The 18730-nt window shown below is 33.2% G+C and overlaps 1 protein-coding gene across 4 annotated transcripts in view; it reads right to left on the bottom strand.

Annotated features, from left to right (window-relative positions):
• Positions 1-16961, bottom strand: part of LOC125649773 (RING finger protein 215-like) — a 29095-nt gene extending 12134 nt beyond the window's left edge. For 3 of the 4 annotated variants that reach the window (XM_048877533.2, XM_048877524.2, XM_056154298.1), the window contains exons 1-5: positions 16627-16961; positions 11916-12056; positions 8413-8484; positions 2187-2272; positions 1062-1113 (exon numbers count right to left, since the gene is read on the bottom strand). In XM_048877533.2, coding sequence (XP_048733490.1) covers positions 1062-1113; positions 2187-2272; positions 8413-8484; positions 11916-12056; positions 16627-16938 — 663 coding nt within the window. In that variant the 5' untranslated portion in view covers positions 16939-16961. Of the gene's footprint in view, positions 1-1061; positions 1114-2186; positions 2273-8412; positions 8485-11915; positions 12057-13963 lie in introns of all 4 variants that reach the window. The other variant, XM_056154316.1, reaches the window with a different exon arrangement.
• Positions 16962-18730: the final 1769 nt, after the last annotated feature.

The raw sequence follows: 18730 nt of genomic DNA on the forward strand, positions 1-18730 counted from the left end.
ACACTTATACAATAACATACATGTACACTTATACAATAACCTACATGTACACTTATACAATAACATACATGTACACTTATACAATAACATACATGTACACTTTATATAATAACACACATGTACACTTATACAATAACATACATGTATACTTATACAATAACATACATGTACACTTATACAATAACCTACATGTACACTTATACAATAACATACATGTACACTTCTACAATAACATACATGTACACTTCTACAATAACATACATGTATACTTATACAATAACCTACATGTACACTTATATAATAACACACATGTACACTTTATATAATAACACACATGTACACTTATACAATAACATACATGTACACTTCTACAATAACCTACATGTACACTTATACAATAACATACATGTACACTTCTACAATAACATACATGTACACTTATACAATAACATACATGTACACTTCTACAATAACCTACATGTACACTTATACAATAATATATATGTACACTTCTACAATAACATACATGTATACTTATAGAATAACATACATGTACACTTCTACATTAACATACATGTACACTTCTACAATAACACACATGTACACTTATACAATAACATATATGTACACTTCTACAATAACATACATGTATACTTATACAATAACATATATGTACACTTATACAATAACACACATGTACACTTATACAATAACATATATGTATACTTAAACAATAACATACATGTACACTTATTTAATAACACACATGTACAGTTATACAATAACATACATGTACACTTCTACAATAACACACATGTACACTTCTACAATAACCTACATGTACACTTATACAATAACATATATGTACACTTATACAATAACATATATGTACACTTATACAATAACATACATGTACACTTATATAATAACACACATGTACACTTATTTAATAACACACATGTACACTTATACAATAATATACATACACTACTCTACAACATCATATATGCACTACTTATACATTTCCAGCTTGTACTAAATGGACTTGGTATAAAACTTACTGATGGTTTTGACTTCATGAGTTGATATATCTTGGCCTTTGTCTTCATTTTACTAATAGATAACACAAAATCAACATTATAAATAACACACCTATTATACATGAAAAGTCTATGGGAGTTGCTTTGCTATTCATAGCTTATTTCCCAACACAAATAAAGAAATTTAAATTTTGATAATCAAGAATTTGAATTCATGATATCAATAAATATTTACATTCTCCTATCAAAATTTTCATGAATGAAAACTACAGGATGTGCATAATAAAGTTGTGCTTTTAGAAACTTAAAATAAAATTTTGTCTAATGTAGCAAAAAATGGCAATTCTAGTGGAAAATTGTGAAGAATAAAGTTGACATCCCTGTGGGATTTAAACTGAAGATCTACAGATTGCTTATAAGCCTAATGATTTAATCTACTGAGATAAAGAATATCAACAGATAATGAAATTCAAATGGACAAAAAAAAAATTCAATTAAATTGCCACAATGATGTATATACTTCCATTCGAAAAATTGTGACGATTGTGTTATACATCCTTACAGTTCTGTATTATCTGTTTTGTCAATTATACCAAACATTTGAAATATTGATAATATTGTATCAATAATTTTATATGTCATTTCAAAAAACAAAATAAAGAGGGTTTTTTTCTGTAATTAGAATTTTTGCAAGAAGATATTCTACCTCAGTCTTTCATACATGTATCAAGAATTTTAATTGGTTGCACCAACATTAATAAATTCTAATAGTATATTTACTGTATTCTTGATTTCATGAAATAACACAGAATTGTTGATGTTAAAAAAAATTATACCAAAATCTTGCAATGATTTTTTCATCAATAATTTAACTAATTATGACTGCATGAATTCTTGATATCACAAATTGAATTATGTTGACATCAGCAGATTGATTTTCTGATACACAAATGAATTGTATAATGAATTTGATTTAATGAAATAAATATAAGGGAGTATTTTGTTTCAAGAATTATCTAATACTTTACCTTGGTGTATGTATACACATAGCAATAGTACCAGTAGTAAATGAACGGGCATACTTCTGTGTGGGATTTAAATGTTCAATTAGATTGACTAAGAGTGATTTTTATTTGTTGCACAAACCTTTTCAGGACACTAACAAAGTTTGTAACATTCTCTAAAGCCTCGACAATGATGACAGGACATGAAAACATCTGTTTACTCTCAAACTGAAACAAAACAAGAGGGCAACATGCCTTAACAGATACCTGCATGAGTACTTATAAGTTCAAAGTATCACTAAGTCCCAAGGAATATGTTTAGAAAAAAAATCCTGTTCTGCATATCTAAACTAAATTCTAATATTCAGCAACAGTATAAAACAAGATGTGTTCTTAAAACTTAAGGTAGATCAATCCTCATGTGATATCATAGGTTAAATTAATATTGCAAAAAATTAATCTTTATTAAGGTGGATCAATCCTCATACGTGAATGTCATAGGTTTTTGCAAAATCTTTATTTAATTAAACTTTCTGCATGATAGAAATATATCTTTCAGTTGAATTTTATTCAAATGGATAAGATAAAATACCAATACTGAAAAAGTTCTTTATTTTCAATAGATAATCAATTACGTTGGCAAGGGCAATAACTCCTATGCAGGCATTTCCTCTACTGAATGCCTATCATACAATGATTTCCCTAATGTCCACAATCAATTTATACATATTTATAAATCATCAGTTTTTCTAACCACTGATAAAGACAAAAAATTTGTCATTTCAGCAAGTTTTTATCTTTCAATTTTTATTCTTCTGTTTTATGAAAATATGTGTGATTTTCTGATGTTGACTTACCTCTTTAAAAAGGTGGCAAAATACACATTTCTTTGGTGGAAATTGATACAGTACGTTTTTCCACTTTAACCCATTAATATATATAAGTCACAGGAGCTACCTTAAATGCCCCCAAAAGTGCCTGTACATTTATACTAAGCAATGAAAGACTTACATAATTAATATACTTATATAATAATAATACCATATTTATATAGCACCCTTTTCATACACTATGTACGCTTAAAGGTAAATATATGTAACATTGACATGATAATAACTAATTTGAACCTGTCCTAGAGTGAAAACCCTGGGGTTGTGAAATTCACAATTTTTGGTACATGCCTTCCTGTATTTCCTATATGCATTTAGTTTTTATTGTATCAGCAAACTGTAAAGACAATAATCACTGTATAATTAAAAATGTCAGTCATCCGAATTTGTGTCATAGATGACACGCAATCATTTTTCAGATTTGTTGTAGGCCTACATAGTCGCATGTGTGAATGTTGACAACGAATTTTCCAGCATGTATATTGCCATTCAGAGACTTTTTCATGTTTCCTGTGACACGGAGGGTCGTGGAACTTTTATTGTTAGATGTGTTTGTGTTTCTTATACACCTGTATTTGTGATGGAATCATTTTGTGTGCAGTTGAATGTGGCATATTCTGGGTTCATTTGATGCATGGCATTGGAAAGTTGATATCCACTAGATAAAGGGGTAAAGATGTGATAAAAGATCTTAGTGGTTCGCTTCTTAATGTGATAATGTGAACTATCAGGCTTTTTAATGCTCAGAAATATTTACACAGTATGACATGATCAGTTATGACAGAAGGAGGGGGGTGGGGGCATTCAATAAAACTGTTTACTTTAATTTTTAGTTTTCAGGTAGCTCACTACACTAAAGTTTATATACTCTATGACACCACGTCACAAGATGGCAATTTAAATGTTTTGTGAAATTATTTGTATCAATCGATTTGTTTGTCTATCATCGTAGCTCAGTGGTTAAAGCGTTGGGCTGATGAACCCGCAGGTCTTGAGTTGAAATCCGCTAGAGATTTTTGTTGTGTGTTGAAATAATTTTTTTGAAAATCATGTTTTTACCCAATTTTTCATATTTTCTGCCTTATTGGCATATACTGTAGATTCCTTATTTTACGCGAGTACTTATTATCACGAAATGACTTGTAGACGTCAAATCGCGAGAAAATTAATATAAAAATGAAAGCGAAAAATGTTTTTTTGCGAGTGATGTTTCTCGCAAAATTATGCGATGCTAAATTCCTCACGTATATCAAGGAATGTACAGTATATACTTATTATATATCATCATATCTTTTATGATGAAATCAATTTGTACTAATTTGAGAAACTATTTCAGGGTGTAGTGAGTCACCTTAATTAAGAAAACTGATTTCAGTTCATGTTACCTAATGGGGTTTTTTTTTCTTTCAATGTATTTTTGTGTCCTTGATCATTGAAAATATTTTACGATAAATACAAAACATGATCAGGGGTTGTATGCAATGCCGAGCTGCAGGCTGTTTCACTTTTTTTGAGACGATCACTAGGCTAGAGATCTGTTCCCTTGATCACAACTAATACTTCACATATAATTTAATTGTTTTCAAATTTTGAAGAATTTTTACAATTTTTTAAAACCCTGATCCAGTTTTTATGCACATTACGTCACGTGGCATAAAAACACCTACTCTGGGATACAAATAATTTATCATATGAGTCCACTGGATAAAGAGGGTAAATATGTGGTTGATATATATATATATATATATATATATATAATATATACATGTGTGCGTATATATAAATTTTATAAACTTAAAACAAAATCAACTTGCTAAAGAAAATTATTTCATTAAACTGTTTTTTCCTAAACTAAACAAACTTTAATCAATGCATATATGAAAAATTCTGATTGTTAAACCTCTTAATTCATCAACTTTTATCATGTAAATTTTCATGCTTATTTTGTCTAAGTTACCTTTCCCGAACTTTTGTATTATGACGTCATGTATCTATTCCCTCCTCGTAAAGACTATCATGACCGTCATGACGTCACAATAGACGTCTCTAAGATAAACAACTTTGTATTCAATATTAAATTTGTATTCCCCTGAGGATGGATGTTAAAATCCAGAAAGCGCTAGTGATTTAAATATATTTTGGAATGGTATATTTTCCTGCTTTTTTATTGAATTATATATATATATATATATATATATATATAAAACTCAACACTTTATAGAAATATTTCGACCGTGTTACCGGTCTTCTTCAGTCATGTTTATCTCTCATAGCAACATAACATGTGTGTATGAATATAATACACAAATAAAACAATAAAACAAAAGGGAACATTTTTGTCTTTAATAATTAATGTCTTGTATGCAAAGAACATGTTATAGTAACTGATTATAACAATATTGATGTATTTACGATTAACTAACTTACTGTAATATTTCTTGTTTGCATTCACTTAGGCCAGAAGTTGACTGCTTTGTGAACAAACCTTTCTAAAATTCTGTTACATTACTTACCAAATATTTAATTGTATGCATAGTCATATTTTAGGATATATCCACAAGGTCGGGTGAGTATTGTTCATTTTATTATTAGACTCTTACCTTTCTCAAATGTTTTTCATGCAATATCAACTTTGACGTTTATAATACTTAATTACTGTGACGTCATAGTACTTTCGTGTATGTAGTCGTGCGTTACGTTGCTATGAGAGATAAAGATGACTGAAGAAGACCGGTAACACGGTCGAAATATTTCTACAGAGGTTTTTTTTATATTTTACTTCCAAAAAAGAGACTTATATATATATATATATATGTGTGTGTGTGTGTGTGTGTGTGTGTACAAAGTTTGGCCCCACCCTAGGGTCAGAAACTCTAATCCAGAGCACATGAAATCTACGATTATGGTACAGGCCTCCTTGCTCTACATCACCATGCATTTAGTTTTGTTGTTGTTTTTTTTAACAGATTTGCCGTTGTAGAGAAGAAGATTTTTGAATATTGGTCAATGTTTGGCAGTTTTTTATCCCAACCCTAAGCCTCGGGGGTGCATAAGCTCTGAAATTTACAACTATAAATGTCACTTTGTCCCAAAGATGCTTCATATCAAATTTTTTAAAAATGGAATGGTACCTGCTCTTTCTAAATATCCATTTAGTTTCAATTTAGTATTGAGGTCAATTAATAGCATTAAAGAAGATATTATTTACATGTACATACCAAGTTTGGACCTGCCCTGGAGTCAGAACCTCTACCCCAGGAATTATGAAATTTGCAATTTTGGTACAGGTCGTCCTACTCTACATCAAACTCTACATCAATGTGCATTTAGTTTTTCTTACAAATGTGCGCGGTTTTAGAGAAAAAGATTTTTGAAAATTGGTCAATTTTTAATACATTTTGTCCCGCCCTTAAAGCTCCAGGGGTGCAGGAGTCCTGAAATTTACAATTCATGTTCCCCTTGTCACAAAGATGCTTCATACTAAATTCAAAAAGAAGTGGAATTGTAGTTATCAAGATGAAGTTAAAAAAAAATTAATTGCTAACACATTTAATCACTGACTATTTTGGCCCCACCCTGGGATCATCAAATTTACAATTTTGGTAAAGGACTACATGCTCTTTCTAAATATCCATTTAGTTTCAATTTAGTATCAATAGCATTAAAGAAGATTTTATTTAATAAATATTTTGCACAAAAACACTATATCCCACATTTGGCTCCACCCTGGAGTCAGAACCTCTATCCCCAATGATCATGAAAACACTTTTGGTAGAAGCCTTCCTGCTCTACAATCCTACGAATTTAGTTTTTCTTACACATGTGCAATTGTAGAGAAGATTTTTGAAAATTGGTTAATTTTGGGCAGTTTTTGCTCCGCTCTAAGGCCTCAGGGGTACAGAAGTCCTGAAGTTTACAATCTATGACCCCCTTTGTCCCAAAGATGCTTCACACCAAATTTGAAAAGAATTGGAATAGCAGTTATCAAGAAGTTAAAAATGTTCAATTGTTAACACATGACGCCAGACGTTGACCAATTGCAATAGGTAACCCAAGTAAACTCAGATGACCAAAAAACAGAAGAGTTTTGACATTGACATTTATGGAGAACACTAGAATTACAGTATATAATATTATTTTACCAATCCAAACAAGTATCTGGAGCTAGCTGCTGAACAACTTTGTAAAACTAGAGATTGTTTTTATGAAAAACAAATGTCTCTCCAGCTCCCAAACTGGAAGTGTTCCAATTGAAACCTCCTCCCCTTAATGTACTGCATGGTATGGAGAAGAAAGCATGAGCAGGAACATAGACATTATGAACTCCCATAAGCCACATAGAAGAAATGTTCACAAACTAAATTATGTACACCCTACACCCCTCAGATCCACTATAACTTTAAGGAAAACGATTGGATCCTCCTGTCCCTACAATATGCACATTGCAAATGGCATTGAAGTATTGTACAAAATTTTGAGTCTATCGGATAAGCCATATAGGAGAAGCATTTTAACATCCTCCATCCCTCTTAGATCCACTATAACTATTATGAAAATAATTGGATCCTCACGTCCCACAAATATGCAAATCTACAAATTGCAATGAAGCATTGTACAAAGTTTCAAATCTATCCGATAAGCCATATAGTAGGAGAAGTGTTCACAAGCTATTTTACATCCTCCACCCCTCTTAGATCCACTATAACTTTTAGGAAAATAATTGGATCCTCCCATCCCACAAATAATATGCACATCTACAAATTGCAATGAAGCATTGTACAAAGTTTCAAGTCTATCTGATAACCAATATAAGAGGAGTTCTAAGCGTTCACAAGATTTTGTGACAGACAGACAAATGGATGGAGGAACGGACGAACAGAAAGTACAAAAACAATATGTCTCCCCCTAAAAGAGGGGAGACATAATTACACTAATCCAAGCTAGTGCTAAACAATTCAGTAAAATTACACTAATCCAAGCTAGTGCTAAACAATTTAGTAAAATTACACTAATCCAATCTAGTGCTAAACAATTCAGTAAAATTACACTAATCCAAGCTAGTGCTAAACAATTCAGTAAAATTACACTAATCCAAGCTAGTGCTAAACAATTTAGTAAAATTACACTAATCCAATCTAGTGCTAAACAATTCAGTAAAATTACACTAATCCAAGCTAGTGCTAAACAATTCAGTAAAATTACACTAATACAATAAGCTAATGCTAAATAATTTAGTAAAATTACACTAATCCATTAGCTAATGCTGAACAATTCTGTAAAATTACACTAATCCAATCTATAGTGCTAAACAATTCATTAAAATAACACTAATCCAATAAGCTAATGCTAAACAATTCTGTAAAATAACACTAATCCATTGAAGCTAGTGTCTTGGAACTCAGTGCTAAACATTTCAGAAAATTATCAATATGAAAATGCATGAATTTAGTACTGAGTACAGACTGGTTTTATTTTTACCTCCTTTAGTATCTTTGGGTTTAATGTCAGAATTATAATGGCTGAAGCTCCAAACACCAAAGCTTTCTGCATCTAAAATGAAATGAAATATTATCATGGAAAATTTTACAAGAGGTCCATGATCCACAATGCTCACCAGATTCACCTTGCTATTACATGTAAGTCTGGGATGATGAACATTTAAAATTAATGTTTCACTCCTACTACCTGCCCTGACCCCAGGGTTCACGGTTTGAACAATTAATTTATACTCAGAGTTTCTCTGCTTTTATGATGGTTTTAGATAACAGGTATATTAATCATTTCATAAATGCATCACACAAGCAATGGTAACAGCTTACAAAGTAATATTGTGAGACACATGACTAAATCCCACGAAATTACAGGATTTACCCTACCTACCCCTGGGGGCCATAATTTGAACAAACTTGAATCTGCACTATCTGTCAGTGCTTGCATATCTATATGACTAATCACGATACTGTTGTTCTTGAGAAAAAGATTTTTAAGCTATCTCCCTATATATTCCCACGTGAACCTTTATTCCATCCTATCACCCAGGGCCATATGATTTGAACACACTTGACTCTGTAACTACCTGTCCATACTTGTATATTAATATGAATAATCATGGCACTGCTGCTCTTGAGAAAAAGATTTTCAAAGTTTTTTCCCTATACATCCCTATGTAAAACTTTGATCTCCTATTGTGGCCTATTACCCTACCTTAGGGACAATGATTTGAACAATTTTGAATCTACACTCTTCAAGAAAGCTTTCACATAAATTTTGTCTGTTCTAGTCCAGTGGTCCTTGAGAAGATTTTTAAAAGATTCCACCATATTTTCCCCATTTCTTATTTTTTCCCCTTTGAAAAGAGTGTACTAGTATATCCCATTATTTGATTAATCATGAACTCCCTTTACCAAAGGATACTTTATGGCAAATTTGGTTGAAATTTAATTGCTCTGTGATTCTGAAGAAGAAGTAAGCAAGATGCCCATGGGCCACATCATTCACCTGAGCAGGAGTTCCTAGTAATAAACAAACTTGAGAAAAAATATCATTATACAAGCAGCTTGGTTCAGAAAAAACTTTTTAAAGGCAACGACTAAAAATTCACCAATTTTCAAACTTAATTATTAAATCTAACTACAAATTCATCAATTATTATATGCCCTTGTAGACAGATATGGTCTTTCATATTAACAAATTTCATCTAAGGATGGTTTGTGCCAAGTTTGGTTCCCTATACATTCGAAAGTAAAACTTTGATCCCCTACTAGCTCTTCTGACCCAGTGGTTCTTGACAAGAAGATTTTTAAATGACCCAACCCTATTTTTGTATTTTGTGATTATCTCCCCTTTGAAGGGGCATAGCCTTTCATTTGAACAAACTTGAATCCAGTGGTTCTTAATAAAAAGATTTTTAAAGATTTTCCATATATATTCACATGTAAAGCTTTGATCCCCTATTGTGGCCCCACCCTACCCCCAGGGTCATGATTTCAACAAACTTGAATCTCCACTATTGTCAGGAAGCTTTTGTGTAAATTTCAGCTTTTCTGGCCCAGTGGTTCTTGAGAAGAAGATTCTTAAATGACCCCACCCTATTTTTGCATTTTTATGATTATCTCCCCTTTGAAGGGGGCATGACCCTTTAATTGAACAAACTTGAATCCCCTTCACCCAAGGATGCTTTGTGCCATGTTTGGTTGAAATTGCCCCAGTGGTTCTGGAGAAGAAGTTGAAAATGTAAAAGTTTACAGACGGACAGACGACAGACACCAGGCAATAAGAAAAACTCACTTGAGCTTTCTGCTCAGGTAACTAAAAATGACACAATCAACAATATGGCCTGCCCAAAAGTCCTCAAACTAGAATATGAATGGTGTAGATAGAGCAGATCAGCTGAGATCTACCTACAGCATATGAAGAAAAGCTGCAAAATGGTGGAATCATGGTGGATGTGACTGGTGATTTGCAATCATGAGTAGATTTATTTTGATGAAGAATTGAGTGCACAAATCATCAAATCAAAACAAAAGCAAGGAGAAAGAGGACCTAGCTAAAGTATCACACCTCCTTATTGAAGTACTCAGGAAAGAGGAAACAAGAGTAAATCGAAAATTGTCAGATTCAAACACTCCTTTTACTATATGTATGCACCAAAAATGTACAAATATTACCATTAATTTGCACCTTTCATATATATCTCCAAAATCTGCTTCATGCTAAACACAACAGTCAATTTTGGAGATATATTATAATGGCCATTTTTTATGTTTATTGGTGCATGCATATAGTAAAAGGAGTAATTAAATGAAAATGGTTACATTTATTTCATGACTAACATTTTTGTAAACAAAAGAGGGGGGTATACAGCCATGTCCATAGGCACCTGTGGACGTGAGGGCTGATGCACCGGCCAACAGAACTTGACAAAAACAGATGTGTAAACAGTACATGCTAAAAGAACAAATTTAGACAGCAAAAAATCTGGATGTGACCAATGTGAAGTGAACCTTTAATTTGTGTTTTAAACAATATTAGAAGGAAAAACCTCCTGAACTTCAATTAGCTATGTCACATTAGCGAAATAAAGGACTAGCAATCCTGTAATTTGTGTTGAATATTTCATGCTTTCATTTTTTTCGATTATATTTTTGAAGATACATGTATATACGTAATATAATAATCTATTCTGAAAATTTGAGGAGTTTTTAATGATTTTTATTAAAGCTGGGGCCAGTTTACTGTAAGTTTTAACAATTATTGCTGCTGCATGCTGCTAAATTGCAGGCACAGTATTAGGCATAACAGCTAGCTAGCTAGCACAGGAATGTAAACAAAGATGGCTGTCTGAGGGAGCAAGAGTTAATGCATTACATAAAAGGCAAAGATAACAAATAGTGATCAATCTCATAAATCCCACAAGGAATACAAAATAAAAAGTTGGGCAAACAAGGACCCCTGGACATCAGGTGGGATCAGGTGCCTAGGAGGAGTAAGCATCGATCCCGTCGATTGGTCACACCCATCGTGAGCCCTATGTCTTGATCAGGTAAATGAAGTAATCCGTAGTCAAAATCAGTGTGCCAAGAATGGCGTAACAATCGGTATGAAACACGTCAAACAGCATTTTTGTATCAGTTGGGTACTGGAAATTAGCTCACTTCTGAGCAAAGTCTATCCAGGATGATTGAGTGCACAGAAATGAATGTTAATCACTATTAGCTGCTAAAGCAGCTTTAAATTGATCTGTTGTTTCACAGCTCACAAAGTGTGGTGGTAACAAGTTCCAGTCTTTGGTGGTAGCTGGCACAAATGAATTCTTAAAGATGTCAGTATTACAGGTCAGCAACTTGATGGATTTATTATGCTGAGTCCTAGATGGTCTGGTATATTATACATGAAGAGCGAGTCGGCTATTGACAAAATGATAGCTAGGTTATATGGGCAAACTAGATCATTATAACAACCATACATTTAAAGATGTATACCCTATCTATGATGGATGAGCAGTCTTTATGGAGATTGTTTGCTGAGCTTCCACCTCGCTCTCCCAGGTGGAAAACCGCAATCCAATTCTCAGGTAGTCTGGCAAAACTTTTCTCATCGTTATTGTCACAGTCAGAAGACAACTGAAAAATTAGGATATATGACAAACAGTAGAAAACTTATAATAACTATATAGCATGGAGGACAAAGTCACTCGATTCTTTAAAATCCATAAATTTGTTTTCAGTGCATAAAACACCTATGTAAATAGTTACATAAACATTTTGTAGTATTGTGATCACAGTTGTTACCTGAAAGATTTTATATAGTCACACAAAATTATGTTTATCTTATTTTAAATTGAAAACAAAGACAATTTTACTTTATCAAAAATTTATCAATATGGTCATAATTTAATATAATAATATTGTGACACATTGACATGTATTAATTTCCATTCGTATCTTGGAGCTCAAATACATGCAGTGAATCTATAATAATATTTATCCTCTTAAGAGAACAAGAATAATAGGAGCCAAAAAAACAATGAAATCAAATATCTGCATTTGATTTTTGTGTATTAACAGGTATTAATTGGTATCACTGTCATGACCTTCACCCTTGTACAACCATAATGCAATGCTTATAAGACATGTAAAGTATAAAATGCTGGAGATAAACTGTGATCATTATTGCGCTTGTTTATCAGTCGATCCAAACTACATTTGTCCATTAATTAGTCAGTCTTCCAGTAAAAGCTAGGATGTGTTGCATTACTTGTATTTTTAGCTTCAAGTCGGCAAGGGAAGTACAATAGTCTGGGTCCTCACATTTGTGTAAATCTACCCCATCCAATAGGAAAAAAGTTTTTAGATTTGAACATATATTTTAATTGTATCAGATAGTGCATCAACACAAAAGGTTTGGACACATTAACAATTACTTACAAGGTCTTCAACATAAAAACAAACATGCTTTAGTTACGACATTTATATGATAATTTCAAGTTTTTTAAAAGTAATAACAAAATGTTTGTATGAGATTACGTAAATTTACCAATAATTTATCATTGACAGCATTTAATTGGTAATGATTTGTCACCCTTTGTAAAAGATGGGTATTATTAACATGAAAATGGTTAAATTGTAGAGTTTACATTAAAAAAATTCTTTCTGGCATATATATTAATTATTTTTACAAGCAAAGAAAAAATGATATGCATCTTCAGCTAATAAAAATGAACATTTATCATTTTCAATGATATTCAACTATTGTAAATCAAAATGAATTATACAACATTGTCTTTATTTGGTATGCATGTTTACCACATACATGTACGAGGGCTGTTTGATATGTAATGTGTATTGTACGATATCTCAAAAGCATTCGACTCAAATACTGAAATGAAAATTACATCCCTTCAAAGTATTCTCCACGGTTTGAAATACATAATTTCAATCTCTGAATCCATTTCTGAAATATGTCATGGTACGCTGATTTAGGTAGACCTCTGAGGCACTGACTGATGGATGAGCCAAGGTTGTAACGACGACCAGATAAGAACTTTTTAAGTTTTGGAAAAAGGAAAAAGTCGTATGGGGCTAGATCTGGAGAGTATGGTGGGTGTGGCAAGACGGTAACCTTCTCCGACTTCAAAAATTGCTTCACAAGCTCAGATGTATGTGATGGAGCATTATCATAAAGTAGACGAACATGCCTAAATCCTGACACAGGGCATCGTTTATGATAATATTTCTGGAGCTTTTTTAGTATAACATCTCGGTAATACACTTTTGCCCTTCAACACTGGAATTTGTACGGCTAATTATAATCACGAGAAGAATATGCAATAAAGAACCTTCTTTGTGCTTATGGTTCTTTTGGCAATTACAGGCCTTCTACCATGTTTAGTTAGCCATATTTTGTTTCCAATTTTTCTTACTGGTTCGAAATAGTGAACCCATGCTTTGTCACCAGTAACAATGTTTGCAAATTGTCTTTGATTGAATTTGGAAAACATTTTGAGCAATTGCTTAGCGGTTTCTCGTACCTGTTTTTGGTTATCTGTCAATATATGCGGTATCCATCTGGCAGAAATCTTTCGTACTTTCAAAATACGCTTCAAAATGAAATGTGATATGCCAACAGCTTTGGCAATATCACGAATCATGTATCTGCCATCACTTTCAATTATTTCCCTAACTTTTGAGACATTTGCCTTGCCTGTTACAGTCACAGGTCGGCCAGATTTTGCTGCATCTTTGACGAACTCTGTGCCAGTCAGAAATTTCTTTCTCCACCTACGAACTGTCTCATAAGATACCTTATCAGACCCGTAAACTTCCCCCAATTCAGTAAAAATCTACATTACCGAATGACCAAGTTTTGTGCGAACTTTTATATAAGCTCTAATTTTTTCAATATTCTCAAACCGTTTCCCAACCATTTTTACAACAGTGGTCAATGACTGGCTCTACTGAAATGACTGCAAGTTTAAAACTATGTGGAGCTGAAGGCTTGTGTATATACAGTTGTAAAGGTATTGAATAGAGCTATTCAAGAGTACCATCATCTATGAAATTTTGCAAAGCGTTATCACGCTGTGGTACAATACACATTACATAATCCAACAGCCCTCGTATAAAATACAGTTGGGGGGAGGGGGAGACATCATTTAGACCAGATAATCAGGGTTGGGCGGTTGAAACCGCCCCCGGTTTTAACCAGCGGTTTTAACCATCCCGGTCAATACTCCCTAAGTGGTCAATACTGGTCAATTGAGATTTAAACTGTCCATTTTCCTATTTTTGTATATTTTTTGCAAAGATAAATTAAGCCTTTTCATTATGATATATGGATCAATTGGTTATCAATAATTTTCATTATATAATTAGATGTAATTTCATAAGTTTAATATATTTGGTTTGCTGAAACTGTGACCATAATATCTTCAGAACTATAAAAGAGGGTCACATATAGCATAAATAGACAATAGGATCTTCTTATACATGTACCTGGACAGATTAAGAATAACAGGACATTAAATAAACACAGTGATTTAATATGAATTGGGTGACTGATGCTGTAGATAAACAATGTGTTGCAATGTACAGAGCAGGAGATGTACCTGAGCACAGGAAACAGAGTTGACAGTTGTTAATTAGCATACTCTGGGACTAGAGAGGACCAGTGTACATGTTATTGTTTATGAAAACATCACCAGCACACACCCTAAAATGTTTATTTAACAGTTAAATGAAGATTTGAAACAATAGGTAGTTCTTGATAAACTAAAGAATTTGAACAGAAATAGAAAACACTTCCCCCATCATACTATCTATGGCTTCAACAAAACATTTTGGAATTTCTATGATATTGTTGAGGACAACAACAAGACCACAGCAAGATGTAAAGACTGCAATGCTGTTGTCAGTGCCAAAGTAATACGGCCACGAAACAGTTTTTAATTTTTACAATAAACTTTTATATCTTCCCCTATTTAATTGAGTCATTTACATTATTTATTTAATATTATGACTTGCAAGTATATTATAAACTGATAGTGCATGTTATGAATTACAGTATTTACCATAATGGCCACTGAAACATTTAAAATAACCAACAACACAGACTATAATGACCAAACAATTTTCAATCAACCAGTATTGACCGGTTTTAACCAGTATTGACCACCGGCCCGGTCAATACTCATATTGACCACTTTTTTGCCAACCCTGCAGATAATCCTTTCTAAAATTTACTAATTGAAATTTCCCACATTGAGTCTATACTTATCAAATTCCAAAGTTGAAAAAAAAAATTCTATAGAAGCTTAGCATCCAGATGATTGTGTGGAGCAAATGCTGAGACGATCCAGACTAGTCACTCACTGATCAGTAGATCTAAGCATTCTAAATCCCTCCATGGAACTGATTCATCAAAAGAGCATGCAATACAGTCAAAGGAATTATTTCCTGTATTAAAAGCTAATAATTACAACCATGTACTGAATAAATACAAGCCGCTGGTCATTGATGCATGTCTAATCTGGTGAAGCAAAATAATTTGGGGCTCCAGTGGGTTTCTTTAAGAATTTTTTCTTAATGATTTTATATTTGGGTCTTAACAAGGAGATCATGAGATTTTTATTCCAAACAGAAGACATTTTTATGCTCATTCCAGGAGTTTCCCAGCTGATCAAGGATATATTACACATGTAACACCGCAGACTATTTGGCTGACAAGCTTTAAAACAAACCAGCAAACTATACACTTGATGACTGATCTAAAATTTATTCTATAGTGGATTGATCATTAGATATGAGAAGCTACTTTGCAATGAACTGTTTCACAATGAACGATACATGTGTGAAATACTGAAAACCTGATCTAGTCCTGTCTCAGTTGCAACAATTTACACTGAACCATTCATTTAAATTGATAAGGTCAATACAAACAGTTTTGACAGTGACCTTCATTCATACAAATATGAAGTCTCTTTCACTGTCTTTACCAGATGCAGCTCTCAATTCACAGCGATATTTAGTTTGGCTTAGAACTGCATCATTCCAAAAATCAAAGCCAAAAGGAATTTCGCTGAGATTTGTAAAGCTCTTAATTATGTCCATTTGTTAACTGGTTAATGTTGTTTGTAATATGATATTCCTTAAAAACAGTCAATACAAAACAGTTAACTCGTGAGCATTCACAAACCATATGTAGCCTTCCCTCTGCTTCTTTCACATTCCCAACATCAGCAAACTTCCCTCGAATGTTTTCTGCGATAACATTGCCATCCTTACTTATTGACGATGATGAAACTGGCTTAAAGCTAGCAGACAATTGTGGTTGACTGTTTGGTTTTTCCGATCTGTGAATATTGATAATTGCGGATTTGTTAGGCGTTGCAAGTGTTGGAACAAGTAAAGACAACAGTAACCACCAAAATGACGTAAAGTTTCTCTTGCGACAGACAAAAATTCTTAAAAAAGATAACTGTATTGAACTCCAAACATGATCTGTCATTTTGCATAATAAACAAACCACATTTGTACCTTTTCTAATAGGAGAGTTCCATTATTTTCCCGCTGAAACGTCACAACTTTAAATTATACATGCAGTCAGTGGATAGAATATACAGATACAGTCAGCGCCAAACATTTGCTACCGGTGTAACCATGATAATATCATCATGTAAAATTATTTCTTTATTCCTCACGATATATCACATTATTCTCTCTCTCTCTCTCTCTCTCTCTCTCTCTCTCTCTCTCTCTCTCTCTCTCTCTCCCTCCCCCCCCCCCCGTGTGTATGTGTGTGTGTCGAAATGCCCCCAGAAATAACCGAAATACCACCTAAAACTACCAAACCCCCCTCTAAATGTATACATTAATGCATATCAAGATTATATATGTTCAATTTTGATGATAAAACGATGCTAAATTGTGATTATAAATATAGAAAATTAAATACAATATGTCGCATGCAAGATAATAATCAACAGGTAAAATGTAGGTTTTTTCACGTGACCAAGTATGGTGTAGGACGTGTTTTTTCAAGCTCTACTGAAAGTGGACTTTTCTTATTAGCTATTATATATATCAGAGTGTATTTAGTCATGGAATACTGGTGTTAAAAACTGGAAACGCACGGTGAGTCGATAGAGACTTTTTGAATTACATATAGAACTTTTTAACGTTTTTATTGAAAAATTTCGAAATCTCGCCTTGAGTACTATTCACACTTAGCAACATGGCGAGTCGCCGGTCAAGTCGAACTACAACACCAACTTCCATCGGTGCCAAAGACGACAAAAAGAAAAATCTCATTCAACTGAACATTAATTCGGCAGGGAATACAGTGAAAAGTGATAAAAATGCGACCCAAAAATATCGGCTAAGTAGTTCGGATCAAAGCATTTCTGATCAAAGTTCCATAGGACTCTCCGACAATACAGTTGATTCAACAGAGGAAATTGACCTTAATTCAATACATAAAAGTCTGGAAGAAATAAAGCAAGGAATGGTTTCCAAAAGAGACATTGGTGACGTAGTAAAAAACATACTGTCGGAACTGAAAAGTGACTTTGTCAAAGAAATAAAAATGGCCATCAAAGACGAAATAAAGAAGGAACTCAAAAACGAAATAAAATCTGAAATTGAGAAATCCACACAGAAAACTACTGATGAAAAATTAATGCGGGCCAATATTGACAACATAGAAAAATTCGACGCACTGAATATGGACTTGACAGACGTAAGGGAGACAATTGCAAAAGAAAAAAGAGAGTTACAGAAGCTAAGCGACGAACTCAACACAGCAGCCAGGAACGCTCGGCAAGCCATTTCAATGGCAAACTTTAATCAACAATACTCGCAAAAATGCAATATCAAATTATTAGGATAGCGAGAGCATTCAAAAGAAAATCTCAGAGAGGAATTCTGCAAAATTCTTAAGCAAAGGATCGATATAGATGTCAACCCTGCAGATATCCTCGCAATACACCGAATTCCTGACAGGAGTGGTGGACCTCGTCCGGTTCTTGTGCGGATGATCAGCTCAGAAGCCAAGACAAATATCATAAAGCACCGTAAAGTTATGATGAAAGAGGACTTCACAATGGTGGACCACATTACTCCACAAAACGCAAAATTGATACAAAAACTCAAAGAACATCCAAATGTCCATTCCGTGTGGTATTTTAACAGCAAAGTATTTGAACTGGACAAAAAAGACCGTCGCCACACATTTAACATCTTTGATGATATCAACAAAAAACTTCGAGAGTGATATTATCTTCTTGGGTTTTTTTTTTTTT

Source organism: Ostrea edulis, chromosome 1 (genome assembly GCF_947568905.1).
Source record: "Ostrea edulis chromosome 1, xbOstEdul1.1, whole genome shotgun sequence".
In the NCBI taxonomy this organism is placed as follows: domain Eukaryota; kingdom Metazoa; phylum Mollusca; class Bivalvia; order Ostreida; family Ostreidae; genus Ostrea; species Ostrea edulis.